At 46.1% G+C, this 27641-nt stretch overlaps 1 protein-coding gene across 1 annotated transcript in view; it reads right to left on the reverse strand.

The window, feature by feature from the left end:
• Positions 1-27641, reverse strand: part of CNOT1 (CCR4-NOT transcription complex subunit 1) — a 1017784-nt gene that overhangs the window by 747122 nt on the left and 243021 nt on the right. Inside the window, 1 exon segment of the mRNA XM_030203593.1 lies at positions 23690-23800. Coding sequence (XP_030059453.1) covers positions 23690-23800 — 111 coding nt within the window.

The following is a 27641-nucleotide window of genomic DNA, read 5'->3' on the forward strand; positions in this document are numbered from 1 at the left end:
GACTGTGGATGGTGAGCAAACTTGAGCTTCTTAAATTCTGGAGCCTTTTAAGATTCTAGAGTCCAACCTTCTTGTTGATCTGCTGTACAGAGAAGGGGGGAGCTCCCATATCTTCCCTTGTATAAGGCTTTAGGAGTTTGTGCACAGGTATTGTCACAGCCACTTTCAGGGGATCAAACTGAAATATGTGTCTATACCCTGGGCTCATCCTCACACTAACTGAAATGGGATCAACTTAAATCCCTTTCCCCCTGAGCTCTCGTTCTTTGATTTTGTAAGGAAGATTGCCTCCTGCCACATGAGAGCAATCTGAGAAAGACAAAACAGACCCATCCTGACAGACAGACTCTGGCACTTCCTAGACATCCAGGAGTGTTATCAATCAGACAAGAACTTGCCTGGAGATATCTGAGAGTCTAAATGCCTTCACCTCAGGGTCAGACCTGGGCTGAGGGTACCGAGACTATAAGGATCTCTGGTGCAGCAGGGAAGCTTCCTCCCCAAAAGGCTGAAGATTATCACCAGCACAGGGTGCTCTGATTCCTTGGAGACCTTTGAGATAAACACACCGACTATAGGTAGGATATAGGCCTCCAAGATGGACTAAACCACTTCCATCCTCAGCATCCATGCCTTTGATGAACAAAAGTGCTGCACCTCCTCCTGGAATTGGCCCATGAGCAGCTCGAGGGCTACCATCAACAGAGTTGGGGTCACATCCTTCAAAGACACCTGGGATATATCAGTAACTGGATCTCAACTGCTTGGAGACTGGTGTATTCCCTCAGATGTCCTGGAGGGCAAGCTACCCTCTTGTCATGGGCACTTCAAGGACACCAGTAATCTCAGTGTCCCAATGTTCTTGGTGCTGCGCTTCGAGAGGTGGCAACATCAATGCTTTTTGCCTCTACCTGAAACACTGCATCAGAATCCCTTGATGCCAAGTATGAGGATATGGTCCTGCTGCACCAGGAACACTTTAAACCCACTGGGAGTTTTCTAGGACATATCCAGAAAGACGGCTACAATGAAATCAAATAGTTCAGTTGACAAAAATATACACAGCCAGGGTGCCCAAGGCCTAAGGTCTAAGAGGGTCGTGAAAATTTAAAAAAAAAAAAAAAAAACAGAAAACAATAGGCAAAAACCAAAGGGACACTTACTGGGGGAAGGGGCCCTTTGCTAGACAGGATTTACATGAATGAAACAGTAAATAGAAGGTGAAAGCATACAAGCAACAAGCATACTCAGTACTGAGAACATCTGACGGCTCCATAAAAAAATGACCAGTCCTATATAATGGCTGCAGGTGGGAAGATACATGTGGAATAAAACATTTCCAAAGGTTTCTAGAAGTAAACTGGGCAGCATACCCACACAAGATCCATCAATGATGTAACCCACATGTATTAATATTCTGAGTACAGTTTTTCTGATTGATGCAATCTACCTAATCTGTGCATTTAACTAACACATTTATTGTATTTATTTTGTTACGTTTGTACCCCGCACTCTCTCTCATGGCAGGCTCAATGCGGCTTACATATGCTTCTAGATTAGTCAAGAAGGGTTATGATAAGACAAAGCCAACCTAAAAGCACGTAGGAACATATTTTAAATAATGCACAATTGCCATGTGTTCTTACACCAGAAAAAGAGTACCATGCCATGTGACCACAGACGACAAGAATATGCTGGTCTTAGAAGATAAAACCACAGCGAGAAAAACAACCCTACAGAAATGTAAATAAAAATCATAAAATAGGAATTAGACAATGGCTTTCAAAAATGAAGAATAATCTCAGCAAGAAGTGGCAATCTCAGAGTACTGAAAAAAAGGTTCAAGTATAGGGACTCCATGGAGCAGTGTTTCAGTGGATGACTGCCTGCTTCAGGAGTCAATCGGTAACTCTAGACTGCAGAAGATTGAGCATTGGCAGAACCACCTTATGTCAGAATCATAGAGCACTACAGTTGTAGCGAGCCAAAGTTAACGAAATTTTTTCTGGCATACTCCTTGTTTCAGATTCCTAGTCAATGCCCTAGGCTTCTCAGCCTGTGTGGTTTTTTGGCTTCCTTCAACTGTAGCATCCATAATTCTGACATAAGCTGGTTCTGCAGTGCTGAAGCTTCTGCAGTCCAGAGTTCCTGATTATACGAATCCCAAAGCAGGTGAGAATCATCCCAGTGAGAACTGATGAAGAAATTTTCAAGTACAGGACTCGACATGGAGCAGTGTTTCAGTCATCCACTGAAACACTGCTCCATGTCAAGTCCTGTACTTGAAAATTTCTTCGTCAGTTCTCACTGGGATGATTCTTTTTTGGACCATTCTCTAATCCAGGTGTTCTCAACCCAGTCCTCAGGACACACCCAGTTTTTCAGAATACCCATCATGAATATTCATTAAATAAATTTGCATGCACTGCTTCCATTGTATGCAAACCCCTTATGAATACTCATGGTGGTTATCTTGAAAAACAGATTAGCTTGGTGTGTCCAGAGGACTGGGTTGAGAACCCGTGGTCTAAACCCTACTTTACAGTCTTAAAAGATGTACACTCTCAGGGTTATAATCTTTCTTTTTTTTCTTTTTTAATGGTAAAATTATGCCTTACCTGCTGAACATTTTCTTTCCTTTAGTGGCAGCAGATGAATCCAAGAACTGGATGGTTGTGTCCATCTACCAGCAGGTAGAGATAGAGATTACAAAGCGGAAGGCAGAGATACCAGATGGCCAGCTCCTCCTCCACCTCAGTACATGTCTCATCACCAAGCAGAATCAGACAAGAAATCAGGAAGCCTTCCTCACCAACCATATAAAACAGAAACTCGTCACTCTGACTTAAGAGAAACCACGACTGCGATGGAGTCCTCCTTCAGTGGTTTCTGTTCTCTTTCCTCCTCTTTTTTTTTTTTGAAAACTAAAGACCAGATTAAGAACAGATAAGCAAAACAAACGCGGCTGACAAAGGGCGGGATCCTGGATTCATCTGCTGCTACTAAAGGAAAGAAAATTATCAGCAAGGCATAATTTTACCATCCTTAGCATCCTTATGCAGCAGATGAATCCAAGATCTGGTGGAATGTACCAAAGCAATCCCTAAGTAGGGTGGGAAGTCACCACTCCCAGAGACAGAACCGCTGCTGCAAAGGCAGCATTTGAATAGTGAAAGCACACCCATTCCGCCCACGAAGTAGATAGCAAACTCGTGAAACGAGTCTGGAATGCCACCGGCGGGATGCAACCTTTCCAAAACATCCACAAAGTATCTGCAATCCAACGAGAAAAAAAAAAAAATCAGACCAGACCAGAGGCTGCCGTCCCACAGCAAGAACCAGTGACAAAGACAAAGAGAAGATCTGAACGCTGAAAATCATGCAACATCTGCAAATACCGGAGAGTCCTCTGAACATCCAGAAAACGAAGTGCCATATACTCCGCATTGAAATCCCCCTCCTGAAAGGAGGGAAGAAAGAGGCTGAAAAAGAAAAGCCAAACCACAGCCGGAAAAGAAAGAACCGAAACCAAGGTCACTCCAGACTCAGCAAATTGCAGAAAAAAAAAAAAAAACAGCTCGGAATGGCTGCGCTAAAAATTCAGACAATCTGCATGCCAAAGAATTGGTGACCAAGAACACTGCTTGTAAGTTCCTAAGGGAAGCATTCTGCAAAGGAACAAAAGGAATCCGAAGCAATGCTCGGTAGACAAGGAGACCCAAGACAGACTCTGAGATTACAAACAAGGTTTCAGGGAGAAGGTCGCAGCAGCGGAGGAGCAAAGCACTCTGCAAGAAATGAACCACCTCTGTCCGAGTGCAAGACCAGGTCAGGCCCTTCTGCAACCCATCCTGCAGAAAGAACTCAATCGCTGAGGAACAGACGCCCACAATGAAGACCAAGCGTGGGCCGCAACCAGCCTCAAATAAATCCTCAACACCCGAGAATACGCAGTTGCAGTGGACTGTGGACCACAGACGAGATTGCAACAGAACAGTAACCATAGCATCCAAAGATCTCTGCTGCTCAGAGTCGGCCTCTCAAAACACCAGGCTATGACCAAAGCGAGAGGGATCAGCCACTCAGGAGTGGACCAAGAAGGAAGAGCCTGGAGTCAAGCAGATCCAAACTAAGGCACCACCAGGAGCCTCAGAATATTCGCATACCAAGGGCGCCATGGTTAATCCAGAGCTATCAAAATGACTCACCCCTGGTGGAGAGCGATCTGAAAAGAATTCTGCAAAAGAGAGGTCACGGAGAAAACACTATCGAAGAACGTCCTACGGCGAAGGATGCAATAGAACAACCAGCCCTGCCAAATCACGCTCTTCTCCAATGACAGAAGAAAGGCACCTGGGCGTCCAGCCGGGACGCCATCAGATCTACATACGAGTTCTCTACCTGAGGACATGTTGGAGAAGCACTGGTGCGGAATACCTATTCTGCTGAGACCAGATGATGGCAGAAAAAAAAGAGAACTCACCATAGGAAAAGCCCGCAAAGTGGGCAGCGTAGAAACGGAACACGAGGTCCTCTTCCCACTCCAAGGGGCGACACACCCTGATGGCCACAGTCTGACTCAGAGTCCCATTCTGTTGAAGAAGCAGCCACTGTCTCATCTTCACAGACAGCAGAAGCACCGCCTAGCCGCAACGTGTCCTGAAGTGCTAGAAGACGACCACCACCAAAAGCAGGTCCAGGCAGGGGAGACTGCACAAGCACCACCTGACCTGCAATGTGTCCTGAAAGGCTAGAAGACGAACAGCACCAAAAGCAGATCCAGGCGGGAGATCGGCTACACCGTCCCCTGTGCCATCCACCACCCCGGAGATGGAAGGAGGCGGCAAAGGGCTCTCCAGTCTGAGAGACTTGCATCTGTGACCACCACCATCCACTGTGGAGGTGCCAAGGCATCCCTTCCACAGGGAGGAATTTCGAAGCCACCAGTTCATGCGCTGGCGTACCGAGAACAGCCACGGAAGACACTGCTGACACTCCTGAACACAGGAGACCACCCGTAGAGAAGCAAGAGCTGTAGATGTTGTCTATGAGCACCGCCCACAGCACTATCTCCAATGTGCCCGAGGACTCAGCACCCCGAGCAGACTGCGCACCAAGTCTGTACCTAGATCCTCCAGTCCTCGGTCAAGAAAAAAAAATCGTACCACAGCTGTCTGGAATGGGACGAGGTGGCTCATTTGAAGGGTGACCACCCAACTCAAGGATTCAGAGAAGACCCGGGAAGAAAAACTCTCAGATTTCGTCTACAGTGAGGTGCACTCTGATGCTGTCCTTGCGGAGAATGCCACAAAACTCCCAAACCTAGAAGAAGGTGAATGGAGCCATAGCCATGCCGACAGGCAAAGCCTGGAACTGAACATGAGGGCTCAGAACGGCCAAACAGAGAAAACACAGATGAGGGGGCCAAAGAGGAAAGAAAAAAATGTTTCCTAAGGAAGAAGTGCAGGGAAAATTGAAATGCAGGCTAAACTGAAGTAGCTCTGAATATAGCTAGCTGTACAATATTAGAGACACTGCCACAAACAGCTAGCTAGAAGTGCCACAGACACAGTGGAAGCTGGATCAGTGTCAAAGAGCAAAACTAGAAGAGCAGAGCTGCTGTGGGAAAACACCACAGCTAACCTTTGGCACTGTAGCCTAGTGTAAACTGTCCCAGCTATGGAAAGAACTGCTTGTCAAGGCAAGCAATATGAGAGAGGGAAGTAAAATATGCCCCATAGAAAAGGAGCCGGCCACAGCTTCTAATATGATGCACAAATCAGTCTTAAACCTGTGACCTTCAGGCTGAAAACCAACCATCGTCCAGAAAAATAAAACTATTTTGCTGAAGCTACTGCACCTGGAGCAAATGCATCCATGACAGGACTAAGATTCTATGGTTACCATGGAGACCAGAGCACCGGCCCCAGAAAACATGTAACATTTCCCACAGAAGGTGGAGCCCAAGGCACTAAGCCTAAAACTCCCATTTGTAAAGGAGAAAAAGGTGCAGAAAAAAAAAACAATAAAATGTACTGCACCTGGTATTCCTAGCAGTGTTGCCAGGTGGGCGGTTTTCCGCGACCCACCGCAGGAAATTTTTGCCCGCGGCGGGTCGCGGTTTTTTGGGCTTGTTTTGGGGTCTTTCAGCGGTTTTTTTGAGTGGTTTTTCGGGCCGCGGGGGCGGGGTTAGTGATGTTCTGGGCGGGGCCGATGACGGGGAGGCGGGGCCGGTGACAGAAGAGATGGGGCCGGTGACGGCAGGGGCGGGGTTAATGATGGTGGGGCGGGGTTGACGGCGGGGGTAGGGGTGTCAGGGGCGGGGCTTGACTTTGGGCAGGTTTTGGGCTGGTTTGGGTGGGGAAAAATTTTTCCACCTGGCAACCCCCTATCCAAGTAGAAACCAGCCAGGTCCAACCCTGCTGGGCTTCCAAGATCAAAGATCAGGCACACTCAGGGTGGTGCTGCGCTCACAGGCAAAGCCTGTACTGCCAGTATAAAAAGAGTTTCACAAAGGAAGAAGGGAAACTTCCAAGCTATTCAATCAACTGACCTCAGAGAAAAACTGAGGGGACAGAAGTCTATAAATAAAAATACTAAATAGGCCCTTTCCACAGTCCCAACATACAAAGAGCCCTGCTCCGATGCTGTTCACTGTTTCCCACACCAGGAACAGCCTTAGCCAATGCAGGAACTCTAAGAAAATCTAAACTCACCGCAAACAGTGATGCCTATTGCTATCAAATGTACCCACTTAGGCAAACATGGCTTTCCAGCTCAGGTGATTCTTGCTGCCCTTGTGCTGAAAGGGACTGCACTGAAAAGACTCCCTCCGAATAGAGGAAGACAGGGGAGAAATGGACCCTACTGTTGAGCTGGAGAAAAAACATCCCCTCTTTGGGGTAGGGTCCATCAGAAAAGACCGACAGGGAGCATGCCAGAAAACTACAAAGGCTGAACTAAAAAAGAACTGTTACCTCCCCTACCAGACATCTGCAACATATATGCATATAGAGCAGCAGAATGAGCTCGGAGTGGGGGTGGGGTCAGAAATCCCCTGCCCCAAAGATGCCCCCAGAGGCCGACGTGCATCCCAAAAATAACAAGGCACATCGCAGGACCATCAGATTCCTTCTGGAAAACTCAGCCTTCTAGAACCCATCTGCCCGAGATGGGCAAAAAGTCCCCCAATCACGAAAAGGTTATCGAGGCCAAGCTCTGTTAAAAAGAAAGGTTCAAATTAAGGGTCCCAGAGTACAGGAGATCCTGCTCAGAAGATAAAGTAACAGCTTAAAGTAATTCTGCTCTTTCCTTTGATCCCCATGCATAGTGGGGGCAGTTTGAGAAGAATTTGTGCCACTGCCCCAGCTACATGCAGTTTCTGACTCAATATTGATTTTGGTAAAGGAAACCAAAGGCTTGAGAAAACAAAGGGGAATCCCCTGTACCAGCAGTCTCTAATGGAACACAAGGTCCTTTAGGAGTAGCTGCCCCCCCCCCACCCCCGTCCACAGAGGCCACAGGGCAGGAAACGATCAGAGCTGATATCAAGAGAAAAAAGGGCCGCACCAGCAAAAAGGCGCACATTCCTGCCATTCTAGCGCAGGAAAAGGCTGCTCGGGGAAAGGGAACTTCAGCACATCCCTCCCCAGCGTTCAAACATGCAACCACACAGAGTTCCGCTGTGGAGAACTACTACCGCAGTGGGAACAGCTTTCAAATGCCAGCGTCACCCACATTAAAGCACGGCACCCCCGTGGCAAAAGAAAAAGGCAGGGACTCACCGAACAGCAGGTGTCTCCGGAGGAGAAAGAGTCCCACAGACGCAGCAGCCTGCTGCCTAACCGGCACACAGACAAAATGCAGCACTAAGACAGGGAAACCCTGTACTGCCCAGTCCTGTCAGAAATCTTCTGTTTTGTTTTTTTAACACCAAATAAAGGCAAAGGAGCTCTTTTGTTTTTTGTTTTTTACTGGTGAGCAAAGCTAGAGCTCTAAAGACCGGGTGGCAAGGGAGGAAGGGTGAAGCAGGGGCTCAGAAGACTGAGTATGTCCCCAAAGTCGGTAACACCTGTCAGACACCCCTAAACTCAACTGGCCCACAGAACACAGGAGTATGCCCAACAGACAAATCCAGGAGCTGCTGAAGCACAGACCACCACCTGCTGGAGACAGAGATGTACTAAGGTGAAGGAGAAGCTGGCTGTCTGCCTTCAGCTTTGTAATCTCTATCTCCACCTGCTGGTATATGGACACAATCCACCAGTTCTTGAATTCATCTGCTGCATACGCTAAGGAAACATTTTTATTGAAGAGTTTTCAAGTTATACAAAAATAAGAACAGAAGATATAACAAGTTGGTGAGATGTCATATGTGTGAGCCTGATGCAAAGAGCTCCTAGCTCTTAGAGAACGTGTCCGTTCTCTTGAGGCTTGAGTAGCAGACTTGGTGGAGCTGAGGTAGACAGAGAGGTACATAGAGGAGACCAACAGGGATGTTGTAGAGAAGTCCCACCTCCAGTCTGGTAGCCCTTGTGCTACCTTGCAGAAGGGAGGTCTTCTAGAAGGAGAGCATCACCCTGGTAAAGTAGGAAGTACTCCTGTAGCCAGGACCTGCCCACTAGGGGATGTACTATCCTCTCACACCGAGGGTATGTCTCCAAGTGCTGCCCGGGAGGGAAAGGTTAGGACAGCTGTTGTACTTGGTGATTCGATCATTAGGAATATAGATAGCTGGGTGGCTGGTGGACGTGAGGATCGCCTGGTGACTTGCGTGCCTGATGCGAAGGTGGCAGACCTCACGCGTCACCTAGATAGTATTCTAGATAGTGCTGGGGAGGAGTCCGTTGTTTTGGTACATGTGGGTACCAATGACATAGGAAAATGTGGGAGAGAGGTTCTGGAAGCCAAATTTAGGTTCTTAGGTAGAAAGCTCAAATCCAGATCCTCTAGGGTAGCATTTTCTGAAATGCTACCTGTTCCACGCGCAGGGTCCAAGAGACAGGCAGAGCTCTGGAGTCTCAATGCGTGGATGAGACTATGGTGCAGGGAGGAGGATTTTAGATTTGTTAGAAACTGGGCAACATTCTGGGAAAGGGGGAGCCTATTCCGATCTGATGGGCTTCACCTTAACCAGGGTGGGACCAGGCTGCTGGCATCAACTTTTAAAAAGGAAAAAGAGCACCTTTTAAACTAGAAACAGGGTGGGGGGGGGGGGGGAGGCCGACAGTCGCTCAAAAGCGCATGGTTCGGGAGAAGGTATCTTGCAAAGATACCTCACAAACAGGGAAGATAGGGTTTCTGGATAGTGAGGTTGCACAACACACCGTGGTAGGCCAGGTGCCCTTAAATACAAAAGATCAGACAAAAGATGGCTACTACTACTACTACTACTATTTAGCATTTCTATAGCGCTACAAGGCATACGCAGCGCTGTACAAACATAGAAGAAAGACAGTCCCTGCTCAAAGAGCTTACAATCTAATAGACAAAAAATAAATAAAGTAAGCAAATCAAATCAATTAATGTGAACGGGAAGGAAGAGAGGAGGGGGTAGGTGGAGGCGAGTGGTTACAAGTGGTTACGAGTCAAAAGCAATGTCAAAGAGGTGGGTTTTCAGTCTAGATTTAAAGGTGGCCAAGGATGGGGCAAGACGTAGGGGCTCAGGAAGTTTATTCCAGGCGTAGGGTGCAGCGAGACAGAAGGCGCGAAGTCTGGAGTTGGCAGTAGTGGAGAAGGGAACAGATAAGAAGGATTTATCCATGGAGCGGAGTGCACGGGAAGGGGTGTAGGGAAGGACGAGTGTGGAGAGATACTGGGGAGCAGCAGAGTGAGTACATTTATAGGTTAGTAGAAGAAGTTTGAACAGGATGCGAAAACGGATAGGGAGCCAGTGAAGGGTCTTGAGGAGAGGGGTAGTATGAGTAAAGCGACCCTGGCGGAAGATGAGACGGGCAGCAGAGTTTTGAACTGACTGGAGAGGGGAGAGGTGACTAAGTGGGAGGCCAGCAAGAAGCAGATTGCAGTAGTCTAAACGAGAGGTGACAAGGGTGTGGATGAGGGTTTTGGTAGAGTGCTCGGAAAGAAAGGGGCGGATTTTACGGATGTTGTAAAGAAAGAAACGACAGGTCTTGGCGGTCTGCTGGATATGAGCAGAGAAGGAGAGAGAAGAGTCAAAGATGACCCCAAGGTTTCGAGCTGAGGAGACAGGGAGAATGAGAGAGCCATCAACAGAAATAGAAAATGGGGGGAGCGGGGAGGTGGGTTTGGGGGGGAAAATGAGAAGCTCGGTTTTGGTCATATTTAATTTCAGGTGGCGTTGAGACATCCAGGCAGCAATGTCAGACAAGCACGCTGAAACTTTGGTTTGGATGCAAGGTGAGATATCAGGGGTAGAAAGGTAGATTTGGGAGTAATCAGCATAGAGGTGGTAGGAAAAGCCATGGGATGAGATTAATGAACCAAGGGAAGAAGTGTAGATAGAAAAGAGGAGGGGACCAAGAACAGAACCCTGGGGTACGCCGACAGGCAGAGGGATAGAAGTAGAAGAGGATCCACCAGAGTGAACACTAAAGGTGCGGAGGGAGAGGTAGGAAGAGAACCAGGAAAGGACAGAGCCCTGGAATCCAAGTGAGGACAGGGTATCGAGAAGTATGCTGTGATCGACAGTGTCAAAAGCAGCGGAAAGATCAAGAAGAATGAGGATGGAATATTGACCTCTGGATTTAGCCAGTAATAGGTCATTGGAGACTTTAGTAAGCGCAGTTTCGGTTGAGTGGAGAGGGCGAAAACCAGATTGTAATGGGTCAAGAATAGCATGTGAGGAGAGAAAATCAAGGCAGCGGCGGTGAACAGCACGCTCAAGTAATTTGGAGAGAAAAGGAAGGAGGGAGATGGGTCGGTAATTAGAGGGACAAGTAGGGTCAAGTGAAGGCTTCTTAAGGAGAGGTGTGACCACAGCATGTTTAAAGGCAGCAGGGACAGTCGCAGTGGAAAGTGAGAGGTTGAGAATGTGACAGATAAAAGGAATAAGAGTAGGAGAGATGGCATTAAGAAGGTGGGTGGGAATGGGATCAGAGGAACAGGTGGTACATTTTGAGGAAATTGGCAAATCAGTAGTGTCCAGTACTAAGCATCATGCAAATAGGAACAAATAACATACTCTGAAATGTCTATATGTAAATGCTAGGAGTCTAAGAAATAAGATGGGAGAGTTGAAATATATAGCACTAAATGAAAAATTAGATATAATAGGCATTACTGAGACCTGGTGGAAGGAGGATAACCAGTGGGACACTGTCATACCGGGGTACAAAGTATATCGTAGTGATAGGGTGGACCGGACTGGTGGAGGGGTAGCATTGTATATTAACGAGAGCCTTGACTCAGATAGATTACAAATTCGGCAGGACACAAATCACACCTTTGAATCATTGTGGGTTGAAATTCCATGTATAAAAGGAAGTGGAGGAGTGGCCTAGTGGTTAGAGTGGTGGACTTTGGTCCTGGGGAACTGAGGAACTGAGTTTGCTTCCCACTTCAGGCACAGGCAGCTCCTTGTGACTCTGGGCAAGTCACTTAACCCTCCATTGCCCCATGTAAGACGCATTGAGCCTGCCATAAGTGGGAAAGCGCGGGGTACAAATGTAACAAAAATTAAAAAAAAAAAGGACGGTGATAGGAATGTACTACCATCCGCCTCACCAGGGTGAGCAGGTAGACGCAGAAATGATAAAAGAAATCAGAGACGCAAACAAAATAGGCAATGTGATAATAATGGGTGACTTCAATTATCCAAACAGACTGGGTAAATGTAACATCGGGACACGCTAGAGGGGTACAATTACTTGATGAAATCAAGTAATGCTTTATGGAGCAGCTGGTGCAGGAGCAGACAAGAGAAGGAAAAATTCTAGACTTGGTCCTTAGTGGAGCGCATGATCTGGTGAGGGACGTTATGGTACTGGGGCCGCTTGATAACAGTGATCATAATATGATCAGTTTTACTATCAACCTTGAACTAACTATACACAGGAAGTCAAACACATTAGCGTTTAACTTTAAAAAAGGAGACTATGATAAAATAAGAACGGTGGGGGGGGGGGGGGGGGAACTTAGGGGGACAACTGAGAGGGTAAAAACTGTACAACAGGCATGGACGCTGTTCAAAAATACCATCCTGGAGGCCCAGGCCAAACATATTCCATTAAATAGAAAAGAAAGACAGAACTCCAAAAGACAGCCGGCCTGGTTGAAAACTGAGGTGAAGGAAGCTATTAGGGCTAAAAGAAATGCCTTCAGAAAATGGAAGAAGGAACAGTCTGAAAATAACAAGCAGCAGCATAAGGAGTGTCAAAGCAAACGCAAGGCGCAGATAAAGAAGGCAAAGAGGGATTACAAAAAAAGATAGCATTAGAGGCAAAAAAATATAGTAAAAAAAATTTTCGGTGTATTAAAAGCAGGAAGCTGGCAAAAGAATCAGTTGGGCCGCTGGATGACTGAGGGGTAAAGGGGCGATCAAGGAAGACAAAGATGTAGGCGAGAGATTGAATGAATTCTTTGCTTCGGTCTTCACCAAGGAAGATTTGGGTGGGATACCGGTGTTGGAAATGATATTTCAAGCGGACGAGTCGGAGAAACTTACTGACTTCACGGTAAACCTGGAGGACGTAATGGGGCAGTTCAGCAAACTGCAGAGTAGCAAATCTCCTGGACCGGATGGTATTCATCCTAGAGTACTGATAGAACTGAAAAATGAGCTTGTGGAACTACTGTTAGTGATATGCAATTTATCCTTAAAATCGAGCATGGTACCGGAAGATTGGAAGGTGGCCAATGTAACGCCCATTTTTAAAAAAGGTTCCAGGGGAGATCCAGGAAATTATAGACCGGTGAGTCTGACATCGGTGCCGGGGAAAATGGTAGAGGCTATTATTAAAAACAAAATTACAGAGCACATCCCAGGACATGGATTACTGAGACTGAGTCAGCACGGCTTGTGTGTGGGAAATCTTGCTTGGCCAATCTACTTCAATTCTTTGAAGGAGTAAACAAACATGTGGACAAAGGGGAGCCGGTTGATATTATGTATCTGGATTTTCAAAAGGCATTTGACAAGGTACATAAGTACATAAGTAGTGCCATACTGGGAAAGACCAAAGGTCCATCTAGCCCAGCATCCTGTCACCGACAGTGGCCAATCCAGGTCAAGGGCACCTGGCACGCTCCCCAAACGTAAAAACATTCCAGACAAGTTATACCTAAAAATGCGGAATTTTTCCAAGTCCATTTAATAGCGGTCTATGGACTTGTCCTTTAGGAATCTATCTAACCCCTTTTTAAACTCCGTCAAGCTAACCGCCCGTACCACGTTCTCCGGCAATGAATTCCAGAGTCTAATTACACGTTGGGTGAAGAAAAATTTTCTCCGATTAGTTTTAAATTTACCACACTGTAGCTTCAACTCATGCCCTCTAGTCCTAGTATTTTTGGATAGCGTGAACAGTCGCTTCACATCCACCCGATCCATTCCACTCATTATTTTATACACTTCTATCATATCTCCCCTCAGCCGTCTCTTCTCCAAGCTGAAAAGCCCTAGCCTTCTCAGCCTCTCTTCATAGGAAAGTCGTCCCATCCCCACTATCATTTTCGTCGCCCTTCGCTGTACCTTTTCCAATTCTACTATATCTTTTTTGAGATACGGAGACCAGTACTGAACACAATACTCCAGGTGCGGTCGCACCATGGAGCGATACAACGGCATTATAACATCCGCACACCTGGACTCCATACCCTTCCTAATAACACCCAACATTCTATTCGCTTTCCTAGCCGCAGCAGCACACTGAGCAGAAGGTTTCAGCGTATCATCGACGACGACACCCAGATCCCTTTCTTGATCCGTAACTCCTAACGTGGAACCTTGCAAGACGTAGCTATAATTCGGGTTCCTCTTACCCACATGCATCACTTTGCACTTGTCAACATTGAACTTCATCTGCCACTTGCACGCCCATTCTCCCAGTCTCGCAAGGTCCTCCTGTAATCGTTCACATTCCTCCTGCGACTTGACGACCCTGAATAATTTTGTGTCATCAGCGAATTTAATTACCTCGCTAGTTATTCCCATCTCTAGGTCATTTATAAATACATTAAAAAGCAACGGACCCAGCACAGACCCCTGCGGGACCCCACTAACTACCCTCCTCCACTGAGAATACTGGCCACGCAATCCTACTCTCTGCTTCCTATCTTTCAACCAGTTCTTAATCCATAATAATACCCTACCTCCGATTCCATGACTCTGCAATTTCTTCAGGAGTCTTTCGTGCGGCACTTTGTCAAACGCCTTCTGAAAATCCAGATATACAATATCAACCGGCTCCCCATTGTCCACATGTTTGCTTACCCCCTCAAAAAAATGCATTAGATTGGTGAGGCAAGACTTCCCTTCACTAAATCCGTGCTGACTTTGTCTCATCAGTCCATGTTTTTGTATATGCTCTGCAATTTTATTCTTAATAATAGCCTCCACCATCTTGCCCGGCACCGACGTCAGACTCACCGGTCTATAATTTCCCGGATCTCCTCTGGAACCCTTCTTAAAAATCGGAGTAACATTGGCTACCCTCCAGTCTTCCGGTATTACACTCGATTTTAGGGACAGATTGCATATTTTTAACAGTAGCTCCGCAAGTTCATTTTTTAGTTCTATTAATACTCTGGGATGAATACCATCAGGTCCCGGTGATTTACTACTCTTCAGCTTGCTGAACTGACCCCATTACATCCTCCAAGGTTACAGAGAATTTGTTTAGTTTCTCCGACTCCCCCGCTTCAAATATTCTTTCCGGCACCGGTGTCCCCCCCAAATCCTCCTCGGTGAAGACCGAAGCAAAGAATTCATTTAATTTCTCCGCTACGGCTTTGTCCTCCTTGATCGCCCCTTTAACACCATTTTCGTCCAGCGGCCCAACCGACTCTTTGGCCGGTTTCCTGCTTTTAATGTATCTAAAAAAATTTTACTATGTATTTTTGCTTCCAACGCTAATTTCTTCTCAAAGTCCTTTTTTGCCCTCCTTATCTCCGCTTTGCATTTGGCTTGGCATTCCTTATGATCTATCCTGTTACTTTCAGTTGGTTCTCTTCTCCACTTTCTGAAGGATTGTTTTTTGGCTCTAATGATTTCCTTTATCTTACTGTTTAGCCACGCCGGCTGACGTTTAGTCTTTTTTCCCTTTTTTCTAATACGTGGAATATATTTGTCCTGAACCTCCAGGATGGTGTTTTTAAACAGCATCCACGCCTGATGCAAGTTTTTTACTCTGCGAGCTGCTCCTTTCAGTCTTTTTTTTCACCATTTTTCTCATTTTGTCGTAATCACCTTTTCTATAGTTAAACGCTAGCGTACTTGATTTCCTAGTTTCACTTCCTTCAATGCCAATATCAAAACCGATCATATTATGATCACTGTTATCAAGCGGCCCTCGTATCGTTACCCCCTGCACTAGATCATGAGCACCACTAAGGACTAAGTCTAGTATTTTTCCTTCTCTTGTCGGCTCCTGAACTAGCTGTTCCATGAAGCTGTCCTTGATTTCATCAAGAAATCTTATGTCCCTTGTACAGATGTTACATTAACCCAGTCTATATGCGGGTAATTGAAATCCCCCATTATTATTGTGTTGCCCAGTTTGTTTGCGTCCCTGATTTCCTTTAACATTTCCGCATCCGTCTGTTCGTCCTGGCCAGGCGGACGGTAGTACACTCCTATCACTATCCTTTTCCCCTTTGCACATGGAATTTCAATCCACAGTGATTCCAAGGAGTGTTTTGTTTCCTGCAGAATTTTCAATCTATTTGATTCAAGGCTCTCGTTAATATACAATGCTACCCCTCCACCAATCCGATTCACCCTATCACTACGATATAATTTGTACCCCGGTATGACAGTGTCCCACTGGTTATCCTCCTTCCACCAGGTCTCAGAGATGCCTATTATATCTAATTTTTCATTTAGTGCAATATATTCTAACTCCCCCATCTTATTTCTTAGGCTCCTGGCATTCGCATATAGACATTTCAAACTATGTTTGTTGTTCCTAAGTACATCATGCTTAGTACTTGACAGTATTAATTGGCAATCTTTTGTCTGATTTTTATTGTTATTTAAAGATACCCGACCTACTACAATCTCTTTTGCAACCTCACTATCAGGATACTCTATCTTCCCTGTTATGGTGATATCTTTGAAAGATACCTTATCCCGAACCATGCTCTTTTGAGCGACTGTCGGCCTTCCCCCCATTTCTAGTTTAAAAGCTGCTCTATCTCCTTCTTAAACGCCGATGCCAGCAGCCTGGTCCCACATCCTTTCGGAATAGGCTCCCCCTTCCCCAGAATGTTGCCCAGTTCCTAACAAATCTAAAGCCCTCCTCCCTGCACCATCGTCTCATCCACGCATTGAGACTCTGGAGCTCTGCCTGTCTCTTGGGCCCTGCGCGTGGCACAGGTAGCATTTCAGAAAATGCTACCCTGGAGGATCTGGATTTCAGCTTTCTACCTAAGAGCCTAAATTTTGCTTCCAGAACCTCTCTCCCACATTTTCCTATGTCATTAGTACCCACATGTACCAAGACAGCCGTCTCCTCCCCAGCACTATATAAAATCCTATCTAGGTGACGCGTGAGGTCCGCCACCTTCGCACCAGGCAGGCAAGTCACCAGGCGATCCTCACGTCCACCAGCCACCCAGCTATCTATATGCCTAATGATCGAATCACCAAGTACAACAGCTGTCCTAACCTTTCCCTCCCGGGCAACATTTGGAGATATATCCTCGGTGCGAAAGGATAATACATCCCCTGGTGGGCAGGTCCTGGCTACAGGAGTACTTCCTACTTCACCAGGATGATGCTCTCCTTCTAGGAGACCTCCCTCCTCCAAGGTAGCACAGGGGCTACCTGACTGGAGGTGGGACTGGAGGTGGTACCTCATGAAAGGCTGCAGAGGAAATTGGAGGGTCATGGGATAGGAGAAAATGTCCTATTGTGGATTGAAAAACTGGTTGAAGGATAGGAAACAGAGAGTGGGGTTAAATGGGCAGTATTCACAATGGAGAAGGGTAGTTAGTGGGGTTCCTCAGGGGTCTGTGCTAGGACCGCTGCTTTTTAATATATTTATAAATGATTTAGAGATGGGAGTAACTAGCGAGGTAATTAAATTTGCTGATGACACAAAGTTATTCAAAGTTGTTAACTCGCGACAGGATTGTGAAAAATTACAGAAGGGCCTTACGAGACTGGGAGACTGGGCGGCTAGATGGCAGATGACGTTTAATGTGAGTAAGTGCAAGGTGATGCATGTGGGGAAAAAAGAACCCGAATTATAGCTACGTCATGCAAGGTTCCACGTTAGGAGTGACGGACCAAGAAAGGGATCTGGGTGTCGTCGTCGATAACACACTGAAACCTTCTGCTCAGTGTGCTGCTGCGGCTAGGAAAGCGAATAGAATGTTGGGTATTAGGAAAGGTATGGAAAACAGGTGTGAGGATGTTATAATGCCGTTAAATCGCTCCATGGTGCGACTGCATCTTGAGTATTGTGTTCAATTCTGGTCGCCGCATCTCAAGAAAGATATAGTGGAATTGGAAAAGGTGCAGTGAAGGGCGACTAAAATGATAGCGGGGATGGGACGACTTCCCTATGAAGAAAGACTAAAGCGGCTACGGCTCTTCAGCTTGGAGAAGAGACAGCTCAGGGGAGACATGATACAGGTATTTAATGAGTGGAGTGGAACAGGTGGATGTGAAGCGTCTGTTCACACTTTCCAATAATACCAGGACTAGGGGGCATGCGATGAAACTACAGTGTAGTAAATTTAAAACAAATCAGAGAAAAGTTTTCTTCACCCAACACGTAATTAAACTCTGGAATTCATTGCCAGAGAACGTAGTGGAGGCGGTTAGCTTGGCAGAGTTTAAAAAGGGGTTAGACGGTTTCCTAAAGGACAAGTCCATAAACCGCTACTAAATGGACTTGGGAAAATTCCAAAATTCTAGGAATAACATGTATAGAATGTTTGTATGCTTGGGAAGCTTGCCAGGTGCCCTTGGCCTGGATTGGCCGCTGTCGTGGACAGAATGCTGGGCTCGATGGACCCTTCGTCTTTTCCCAGTGTGGCATTACTTACGTACTTAAGTTAACAATGGCTTCAGATTGTAAGCAAAACAAAAAGTTATTGCAATATACAGCGAACATACTTACCTGTAGCAGGTATTCTCCGAGGGCAGCAGGCTGATTGTTCTCACATGCGGGTCGACGTCCGTGTCGGCCCAGCAATCGTCATTTTGCAAGCAAAATATTAAGAAAGTTTTGCAAGGGTCTTCTGGTGCTTGTGCAGCGCGCACCATGCAAGCGCAGACTGATTTTCCACCCATCGTGTGAGCACTTCTCTTCAGTTAAATCAAAGAGCATATAGAGAAATAAATAACTCCAAAGGGGAGGTGGGCGGGTTTGTGAAAACATTCAGCCTGAGGTCTTCGGAGAATACCTGCTACAGGTAAGTATCTTTTCCTTCTCTGAGGACAAGCAGGCTTCTTATTCTCACGTGTGGGGTATCCCTAGCACCAAGGCTCACTCAAAACAATGAACATTGGTCAACTGGGCCTCCCAACGGCAAGGACATAACAGATTGACCTGAAACAGCAGAGTGCAGCCTGGAACAGAACAAAAATGGGTCTTTGGGGGTGGAGTTGGATCTTAAACCCCAAACAGATTCTGCAGCACTGACTGCCCAAATCGACTGTCGCATCAGGTATCCTGCTGAAGGCAGTAGTGAGATGTGAATGAGTGGACTGATGACCATGTTGCAGCCTTGCAAATCTCCTCAATGGAGGCTGACTGAGTCACTGACGCAGCCATGGCTCTAACATTATGAACCGTGACATGGCACTCTAGAGTCAGCCCAGCTTCAGCATAAGTGAAAGAAATGCAATCTGCTACCCAACTGGAGATTTTGCATTTTCCGATGGCAACTCCTTTCCTGTTGGGATTAAAGAAACTGGGCGTACTGTCTGAAGGGCTTCGTCCACTCCACGTAAAAGGCCAATGCTCTCTTACAGTCCAAGGTATGAAAACTGCTTTCTCCAGGGTGGGTATGAGGACGAGGAAAAAATGTTGGCAAGACGATAGACTGGTTCAGATGGAACTCTGACAACACCTTCGGCAAGAATTTAGGGTGTGTGCAGAGGACTACTCTGTTGTCATGGAACTTGATATAAGGTGAATGAACTACCAAGGCCTGAAGCTCACTCACCCTGCGAGCTGAAGTAACAGCCACCAAGAAAACGACCTTCCAGGTCAAGTACCGTATTTTTCGGACTATAAGACGCACTTTTTTCCCCCAAAATTTGGGAGGAAAATGGAGGGTGCGTCTTATAGTCCGAAGGTAGAGATTTCCCTCCCTCCCTCCGAGTTCGGCGGCCATTTTGAATCTCACCGAGACCATCAGGCAGCATACAGGAGGATGGAGAGCAGCGCGCTGGGCAGGAAAGAGGGGGCTCTTTCCTGCCCCGACGTCACTAGACCACCAGGAAAGATCGCGTAATGTGAATAGGGAGAAGTGGTGACAGGGCCGGGGGGAGGGCGATCCCGAACTCGGAGGGAGGGATTCAGACAAGACGTACCGGAGCACCTAGGTTTTAGAGGGAAAAAGGAAAATTTTTTTTTTCCTATTTCCCTCCTCTAAAACCTAGGTGCGTATTATGGTCCGGTGCGTCTTATAGTCCGAAAAATACGGTACTTCAGATGGCAAGAATTCAGTGGCTCAAAAGGAGCTTTCATCAGCTGGGTGAGAACGACGTTGAGATCCCATGACACTGGTGGAGATTTCAGAGAGGGCTTTGACAAAAGCAAACCTCTCATGAAGCAAACTAAAGGCTGTCCAGAGATAGGCTTACCCTCTACACGCTGATAAGCACTAATCGCACTAAGATGAACCCTTGCGGAGTTGGTCTTGAGATCAGACTCTGACAAACGTAGAAGGTATTCAAGCAGAGTCTGTGTAGGACAAGAAAGAGAATGTAGGGCCTTGCTGTCACACCAGACGGCAAACCTCCTCCATTTGAAAGAGTAACACCTTTGTGGAATCTTTTCTGGAAGCAAGACTCAGGAGACACCCTCTGAAAGACCCAAGGAGGCGAATTCTAAGCTCTCAACATTCAGGACGTGAGAGCCAGAGACTGGAGGTTGGGATGTAGAAGCGACCCCTCGTTCTAGGTGATGAGGGTTGGAAAGCACTCCAATCTCCACGGTTCCTCGGAGGACAACAGAAGAAGAAGAGGGAACCAAATCTGACGCGGCCAGAAGGGAGCAATCAGAATCATGGTTCCGCAGTCTTGCTTGAGTTTCAGCAAAGTCTTCCCTACAAGAGGTAGGGGAGGATACGCATACAGAAGGCCTGTCCCCCAATGTAGGAGAAAGGCATCCGACGCTAGTCTGTCATGAGCCTGAAGCCTGGAACAGAACTGAGGGACCTTGTGATTGAGCTGAGGGGCGAAAAGATCCGAGGTGGTGCCCCATGCTCGGAAGATCTTGCAGACAACGCCCATGTTCAGTGACCACTCGTGAGGTGGCATTATCCTGCTTAACCTGTCAGCCAGACTGTTTACGCCTGCCAGATAACTGGCTTGTAGGTACATGCGACGGCGAGCCCACAGCCACATCTGGACTGCTTCCTGACACAGAGGGCAAGAACCAGTGGCCCCCTGCATGTTGGTTAATACATGGCAACCTGATTGTCTGAATCAATATGATTTGGTTGGACAGCCGGTCTCTGAAAGCCTTTAGAGCGTTCCAAATCGCTCGTAATTCCAGGAGATTGATCTGAAGACCTTTTTCCCAAAAGGACCAGGCTCCTTCAGTGTGAAGTCCATCTTCATGAGCTCCCCACCCCAGGAGGGATGCATCCGTCATCAGCACTTTTTGTGGCTGAGGAATCTGGAATGGATGTCCCAAGGTCAAATTGGATCGAATCGTCCACCATTGCAGAGAATTGCAAAAGTTGGTGGACAGTTGGATTACATCCTCTAGACTCCCTGCAGCTTGATACCAGTGGGAAACTAGGGTCCATTGAGCCAATCTCGTGTGTAGGAATGCCATGGGAGTCACATGAACTGTGCAGGCCATGTGGCCCAGAAGCCTCAACATCTGCCGAGCCATGACCTGTTGAGACGCTCGAGCTATGAACACCAGGGACAGAAGGTTGTCTGCCCTTGCCTTGGGAAGATAAGCTCAAAATGTCTGTGTTCAACAGGGCTCCAATGAATTCCAACTTTTGGACTGGAGTGAGATGGAACTTGGGGTAATTGATCACGAACCCCAGTAGTTCTAGCACCTGAATAGTTATTCGCATGGACTGCTAAGCACCTGCCTTCGAGGTGCTCTTCACCAGCCAATCGTTGAGATAAGGGAACACATGCACTCCCAGTCTGCATAGCGATGCTGCAACGACCGCTAGGCACTTTGTGAATACTCTGGGTGCAGATGCCAGATGAAAAGGCAGCACACAGTACTGAAAGTGCTGAGTTCCCAGCCAAAATCTAAGATACTTCCTGTGAGCTGGAAGTATCGAGATGTATGTAAGCATCCTTTAAGTCCAGAGAGCATAGCCAATCGTTCTCCTGAATCATGGGAAGAAGAGTGCCCAGGGAAACCATCCTTTAACTAGAAATTTGTTTAGGCCCCTTAGGTCTAGGATGGGACGCAGGCAGCATCGCAATCAGGGACCTCACCACAGGTAAAGGGCCATACATCGCTGCAGCAGATGGTACAGAAGGTGCAAGCACCCCCGACACCGAAGCTGACTGACGTAGCAATCCCTCCAGAAGTTCTGGAAACAAGGCCCAGATGTGCTCGTCGAGAGCCGCCATCAGAGAAGGCTGCAGGGTCTGTGGGAGAGGCGGTGTCAGAATCCGTGGAGGCTCGGGAGCAGACATCGGGCTGCTAGGAGACCGACGCATCAGCACCTCCTGTATCGCGGGAGAGCGATCCTCTCTGCACTGACACTTCTCGGGTGCTGATTCTCTCGACATCCCAGAGCTCCCGGTACCGTGTGAAGGAGAACGATAACAGTGCTTCTTAGCCTTTGCTCAACACCCGTCATCGAGACTCCTCCGTACCGATGGGGAAGATGTGGAATACTCACACCTCCTCAGAGCCGGGACCGACAAAGGCCGGTCACGGGAGGACTGCATAACAGGAGGCCTCAAGGCAGGTGGAAACCCACTCGACGTCTCACTGCTCCCAGCACGAGTTGGTCTCATAGCAGTCATTACTTCTCTCCCCGACGTAGATGCTCCCTTCGATGTCGACACCATCGACCTCAGTACCGATGTAGACATCGAAGGACTGGACTGAGCCCCAAAACGTTTCTCGGACCTCTCGAGATGCTTGGGTCTGTTTCTTCATACGAAGACACAGACTACAAGCGGCTGGCTATGGTCGGGCCCAAAGCACTGAATATACCAGGCATGGGTATCGGTACCTGAGATAGTCCAGTTGCACCGAGTACAACGCTTGAAGCTGCTGGGAGTCATCAATGACTTGGAAGGAAAAACGGCTTCAGCCAAATCAAGAGAGACACGAATGTGCCTTAAAAAAAAAAAAACACACACACACACAGAAAAAAGGCACAAGAGAGAAAAGGGGAGAACCCAGCCGCGACGAAAAAGAAATAAAACTTGAAATAGATGAAAAAACTAAAAGGAAACTACGGGAAACATTTTATTATTTTTTTAATCTTGTAAGAAAAAAAATTAAAGACATCAACCCGCATGTGAACAAGCAGCCTGCTTGTCCTTGGAGAAACACATTACCATGGTCAAGTAATTACACAGGATACTGGACAAAGTAATATTTGTACTTGTGCATTAAGACAAAAGGTGTCCAATGTAGCCCAAATTTTGGAAACTATGTGAGTGGAATGCTGTTTATAAGCTAAGAGAGTTTCATATTTTCTAATGACACACATACAGCTCCACCATTCATTAAAGCAGTGATTCACAAACCTGGTGCTGGAGGCACCCTAGCCAGTCAGGTTTTCAGGATACCCACAATGAATATTCATGAGAGAGATTTGCATGCAGTGAAGGCAGTGCATGCAAATCTCTCTCATGAATATTCATTGTGGTCATCTTGAAAACCTGACTGGCTGGAGTGCCTCCAGGACCAGGTTTGGGAACCACTGCATTAAAGCATAGTTTAGAGTTATTTTTTCCAATTACAGATTATAAGGTGAGTAGCAACCGCTAACATCGTGTTAAATAATTTCTGATCAGAAGGTGAAAGTATGATGTCGGGATGAGAAGAGCGTAAAATTACAAGTTTATAGGTGATGCTTTGATTTACAGGAAGGTGAAAAATTAAAATTAAACCCTGATCAGGGTTATAATCTTAACCCAACTAGTGAGAGTTGAGAGATGAAATACACAGTCAAGCGTTTATGGTTATGTTAATAACAATGTAATCCAGCATCGCAAGTCCAGCCCTGCCATTTAATTCAGAGACTGATTTTTATTTTTGTTTTAAAGTTGAAAGTGCATAACATTTAATACTAAATGCACAAAATTCACCAGTTAAAATAAGCTCACAGACTGGCACTGGTGAGCAAACTTTTATAACAAACTCACCAGCTCTTTAACAACATCAATTAAGACTTCTACATTCCAGGAATGGGCTTGTGCATTGTCACTTTTATCCTTTCCATCACTCCAGATTCCACTGCCAGGGGCAGAAATAGACTGCAAAAAGATTTCACAATTCAAATACTATACAATGCATTCTGGCCTAAGCTGATAAATGAACACAAAAGCAAAATTAAAGCAGCATATCTTAAGTCAGTCGTCATTCTACAAGATACATGGAACTGTTTAAAGACATACTCAACTTTTAAATTATTAATGAACACTTTTCATCCAATCCAAACTTAGATCCTAAGTTTAGTATAGTTTTCTTGCTATATTGCCTTTTGGACCAATTAAATTATGGCCACCATTAGGTTCTTACCAGAGTTCCAGACAGAGGGAGCAGTTTTAACAGTGCCCAGTTGGAGGTCCATTCAGAATAAAGCGAAACAGCTCAAGTATTTAAAGACTGGATTTAGATAAGCAAAGATTTACTTGTAGTAGGTATTCTCTGAGGACAACAGGCCTTATATTCTCACATATACGTAACACGACCAATGTTGCCCAGTTCATAGCTTATATCAAGCTGAAAAGAGCTTTGTGGAACGAGAGACTCACTCCACATGTGTGAGTGCTGACAAAACAGCACCACCAGTCCAATACTATAGCATATGAAAAAAAGTAGAGACAACTCCTAGGGGAGGTGGGAGGGTTTGTGAGAATATAATGCCTGTTGTCCTCAGAGAATACCTGCCACAGTTTAAAGTATCTTTGTTTTTTCTGAGGACAAGCAGGCCTATTCTCACATGTAGGGAATCCTTAGCTACCAGGCTCACTAAAAACGATAACTAGTGGTCATTTAGGCTTCGTAACAGATCTGGCATTATGTAAAGATGAAGAATGCAACCTGGAACAGAATAAAATGGACATGGGGGAGGGGGGTGAAGTTGGATGCCAGACCCCAAAAACATTCTGCAGTACTGTGTCCAAACCAACTGTCATGTCTGGTATCCTGCTCAAGGCAGTAATGAGATGTGAAATGTGTAGACTGAAGGTCATGGTCAAGTACTTCAGATGACAAGAATCCATTGGCTTGAAATAAGCTTTCATCAGCTGGGTGAGAACGACGTTGAGGACTCATGACAGGTGGAGGTTTGACAGGAGGCTTTGGAGGAGAGAAAAAAAAAAAAACTCTTATGAAGCAAACTATAGGCTGTCCAGAGACTGGCTTACCCTCTACATGTTAAGCACTAATCGCAGTGTCAACCCATGACTGCAATATACATTTTTTAATAAATAGCTACCAAGATGAATTTGCATTACGCGTCCCCAAGGCCATTCTTCCTCAATGCGGCTGAGCTCCCCAACACCACCACTGAGTACGACCAATCTAGCGTACACTGTAATGTGGACTATTACTCCCAATGCCTGAGACCAAAAGACAGAGGAGGGCACTCCATGAAGGAATGTAAAAAGGAACCAGAAGATGCTTTACATTTCATGCATAAATCATCATCCCACAAGCCCATCACTTTGCCCTTCTGTCTGACGATGTGTACTCTGTGCAGCACTCTATATTGGATGTCTTGTAATGCTGCATTAGGGATCACTGTATGCAGGTCCTCAAATACTGCACCCAATTGGGCTTCTGAGATATCTTCCACCAAGTCCTGACTCCATTGCTCAGCTAGCTTCAACAAAAAAAGGGGCCTTCCTAGTGTCTCAAAATCAGTTGATACCATTGAGATCATTTATTTAGGTTAGGAGAGAGGCTCAAAAACACTTGGTCTAACTGCAGGAAGGCTACTTGAGTTCCACGATGGCGTTCAGAAACAAGAACAATCTCTCACCTGGAGATAGGCAAAAAAAAAAAAAAAAAAAAAAGAGTTTGGGACAGTCCACACACACTTGACTTGAGCAAAAGATGGGAAATTTGCACCTCCTAATTTCCTGAGATGCCCCAGATATCTACATCCTCCCCTTTTCCACTGCATGAAGACCGCTGAGCCTAGTCCAGCAGGAAAGTCTGCATTGCCTACTGTAGGAGTATTTACCTGCAATCTCACCTTTGCTGGTCTTGGCCTATATAAGGCAAACCATTCTGTTATAACAATATGGATACTTCTGCCTGTGGCCTGCATGCATCTGTAACCATCAGAAACGAGCTTTGCTACAAAAGGAAACTTAGTGCTGAGCATACCATGACTTCATCATCCAAGGACATATTTGTTGCAAACTAGCAACGTTATCTCCTGGGAAGAATGGAGAAGAGAGACACACATGGCTCCAGGAGTATGGAATCTAACAGGGAGGTTTGCATGCCACCGATAACAGTTTCATTGCTACAACAAAGGCTCTCTTCAGGACCATGAAGCTGGCTGGACATTATTACATCATCTGTGATTGGTCCACAGATAGCATCTGACCCATGGATGCCAAAAGTTGGACTGAAAGGAAAAGAGAGGACCAGAAGACTTGCAGGAGGATAGAAGGCTCGGAGAGAGCAAGAGACTGATCTCTTAAACACCAGTGAACTGCATACCTTGTAACAAACTCACAAGGTTAGCTCAGCTACAATATACGGCCTTATCTAAAGACTGGGCCACCTGCATCCAGAATGCAAATCTCAGACTTTGTTCCTGGACTGACAGACTCGCTGAGGCTTCAGCTTGAGTCTCAGAGAAGGAATCTGCTTCTTTACCATTAGAGGTCTGCCACAGACAGCAAGGTGAAAACAGGATATACTACCTATAGTCATGGGGATAATTAGTCCTTGGCTTTTGTCTGAGAGATGGGTTTTAGGTCATGACTTATGGTCTGTGAATTTAGCTGCTAACGGTGTATTTTGCATAGGACATGTGGTGTAAGTTCTCATAATAATCATTAGGATATCATTAGTTGTGTAATCACTCATTTCGTTAGTCCATTAGGTTAATCATATCTATATTTTGGTGATAAATTTTATAGCAAGTTATTTTGTATTTTGCTTTGCATTTTGCTTCAGAACTATATAATCTCATTTGTACCCCACAGTTTCCCAACAATGTCAGGCTCAATGTGGCTTACAATGCACCACAGAGGCAAGTGCCAATGTAGTAAAATGAATCAAACAGCAAATCTACAAGTGATAATGGGGAAGAATAGGAATGAATGGGGATAGAGGGCAAGCTGGTAGGGAAGGGAATATGTCCAAATTTCTTACGCTGGATTGCGTCCAGCAGTGAAGTCACTGGGAGAGCCAGCAGGGTAAGCTTTTCTGAATAACAAGGTCTTCAGTGATTTCCGGAATGTTGGATGATCTGCAATGGTTCTGATGGACCTTGGTAAAGAGTTCCAAAACTCAGACCCAAGGAAAGAGAAGGAGGTAGCGTACGCAGTTTTGTACTTGACTCCAGTGACGTTCAGATAGTGGAGGGTAAGATATGAGCGGGCAAGACAGGACGCATTCCGGAGCGGTAAGGAGATGAGATCTATCATGTAGCCAGGTACCTCGCCGTAAAGTATTTGGTGTACTAGAGAGCAAAGTTTGAAGGTGATATGCTCTGTGACAGGGAGCCAATGTAACTTTTTTCTAAGTGGCGTGGCAGGCTCAAACTTAGAATTACCACAAATCAATCTTGCCGCTGTGTTTTGGGCAGTCTGCAGCATCTTAAGCAGTTGCCGTTTGCATCCGGCATACACTCCATTACAGTAGTCCAGGTGGCATAGTTCGATGGATTGTATGAGGCTTCTGAAGACTTCGAGGGAAAAACGGTTTTATTCTTTACCTAATAAATATATTCCATCTGTGGCATTGTTCCTTTATACAGCACAGCTAGCTAGCCATAGGGCCAAAGAGGTGCGCATCCCCTAAACACGAGTCCAGAATTGCTATTTAGTAGTGTTCTATCAGTTATGTACCTCAGGATATATATATATATACTAGTAAAAAAGCCCCGTTTCTGACTCAAATGAAACA

Source organism: Microcaecilia unicolor, chromosome 5, assembly GCF_901765095.1.
Source record: "Microcaecilia unicolor chromosome 5, aMicUni1.1, whole genome shotgun sequence".
Classification (NCBI taxonomy): domain Eukaryota; kingdom Metazoa; phylum Chordata; class Amphibia; order Gymnophiona; family Siphonopidae; genus Microcaecilia; species Microcaecilia unicolor.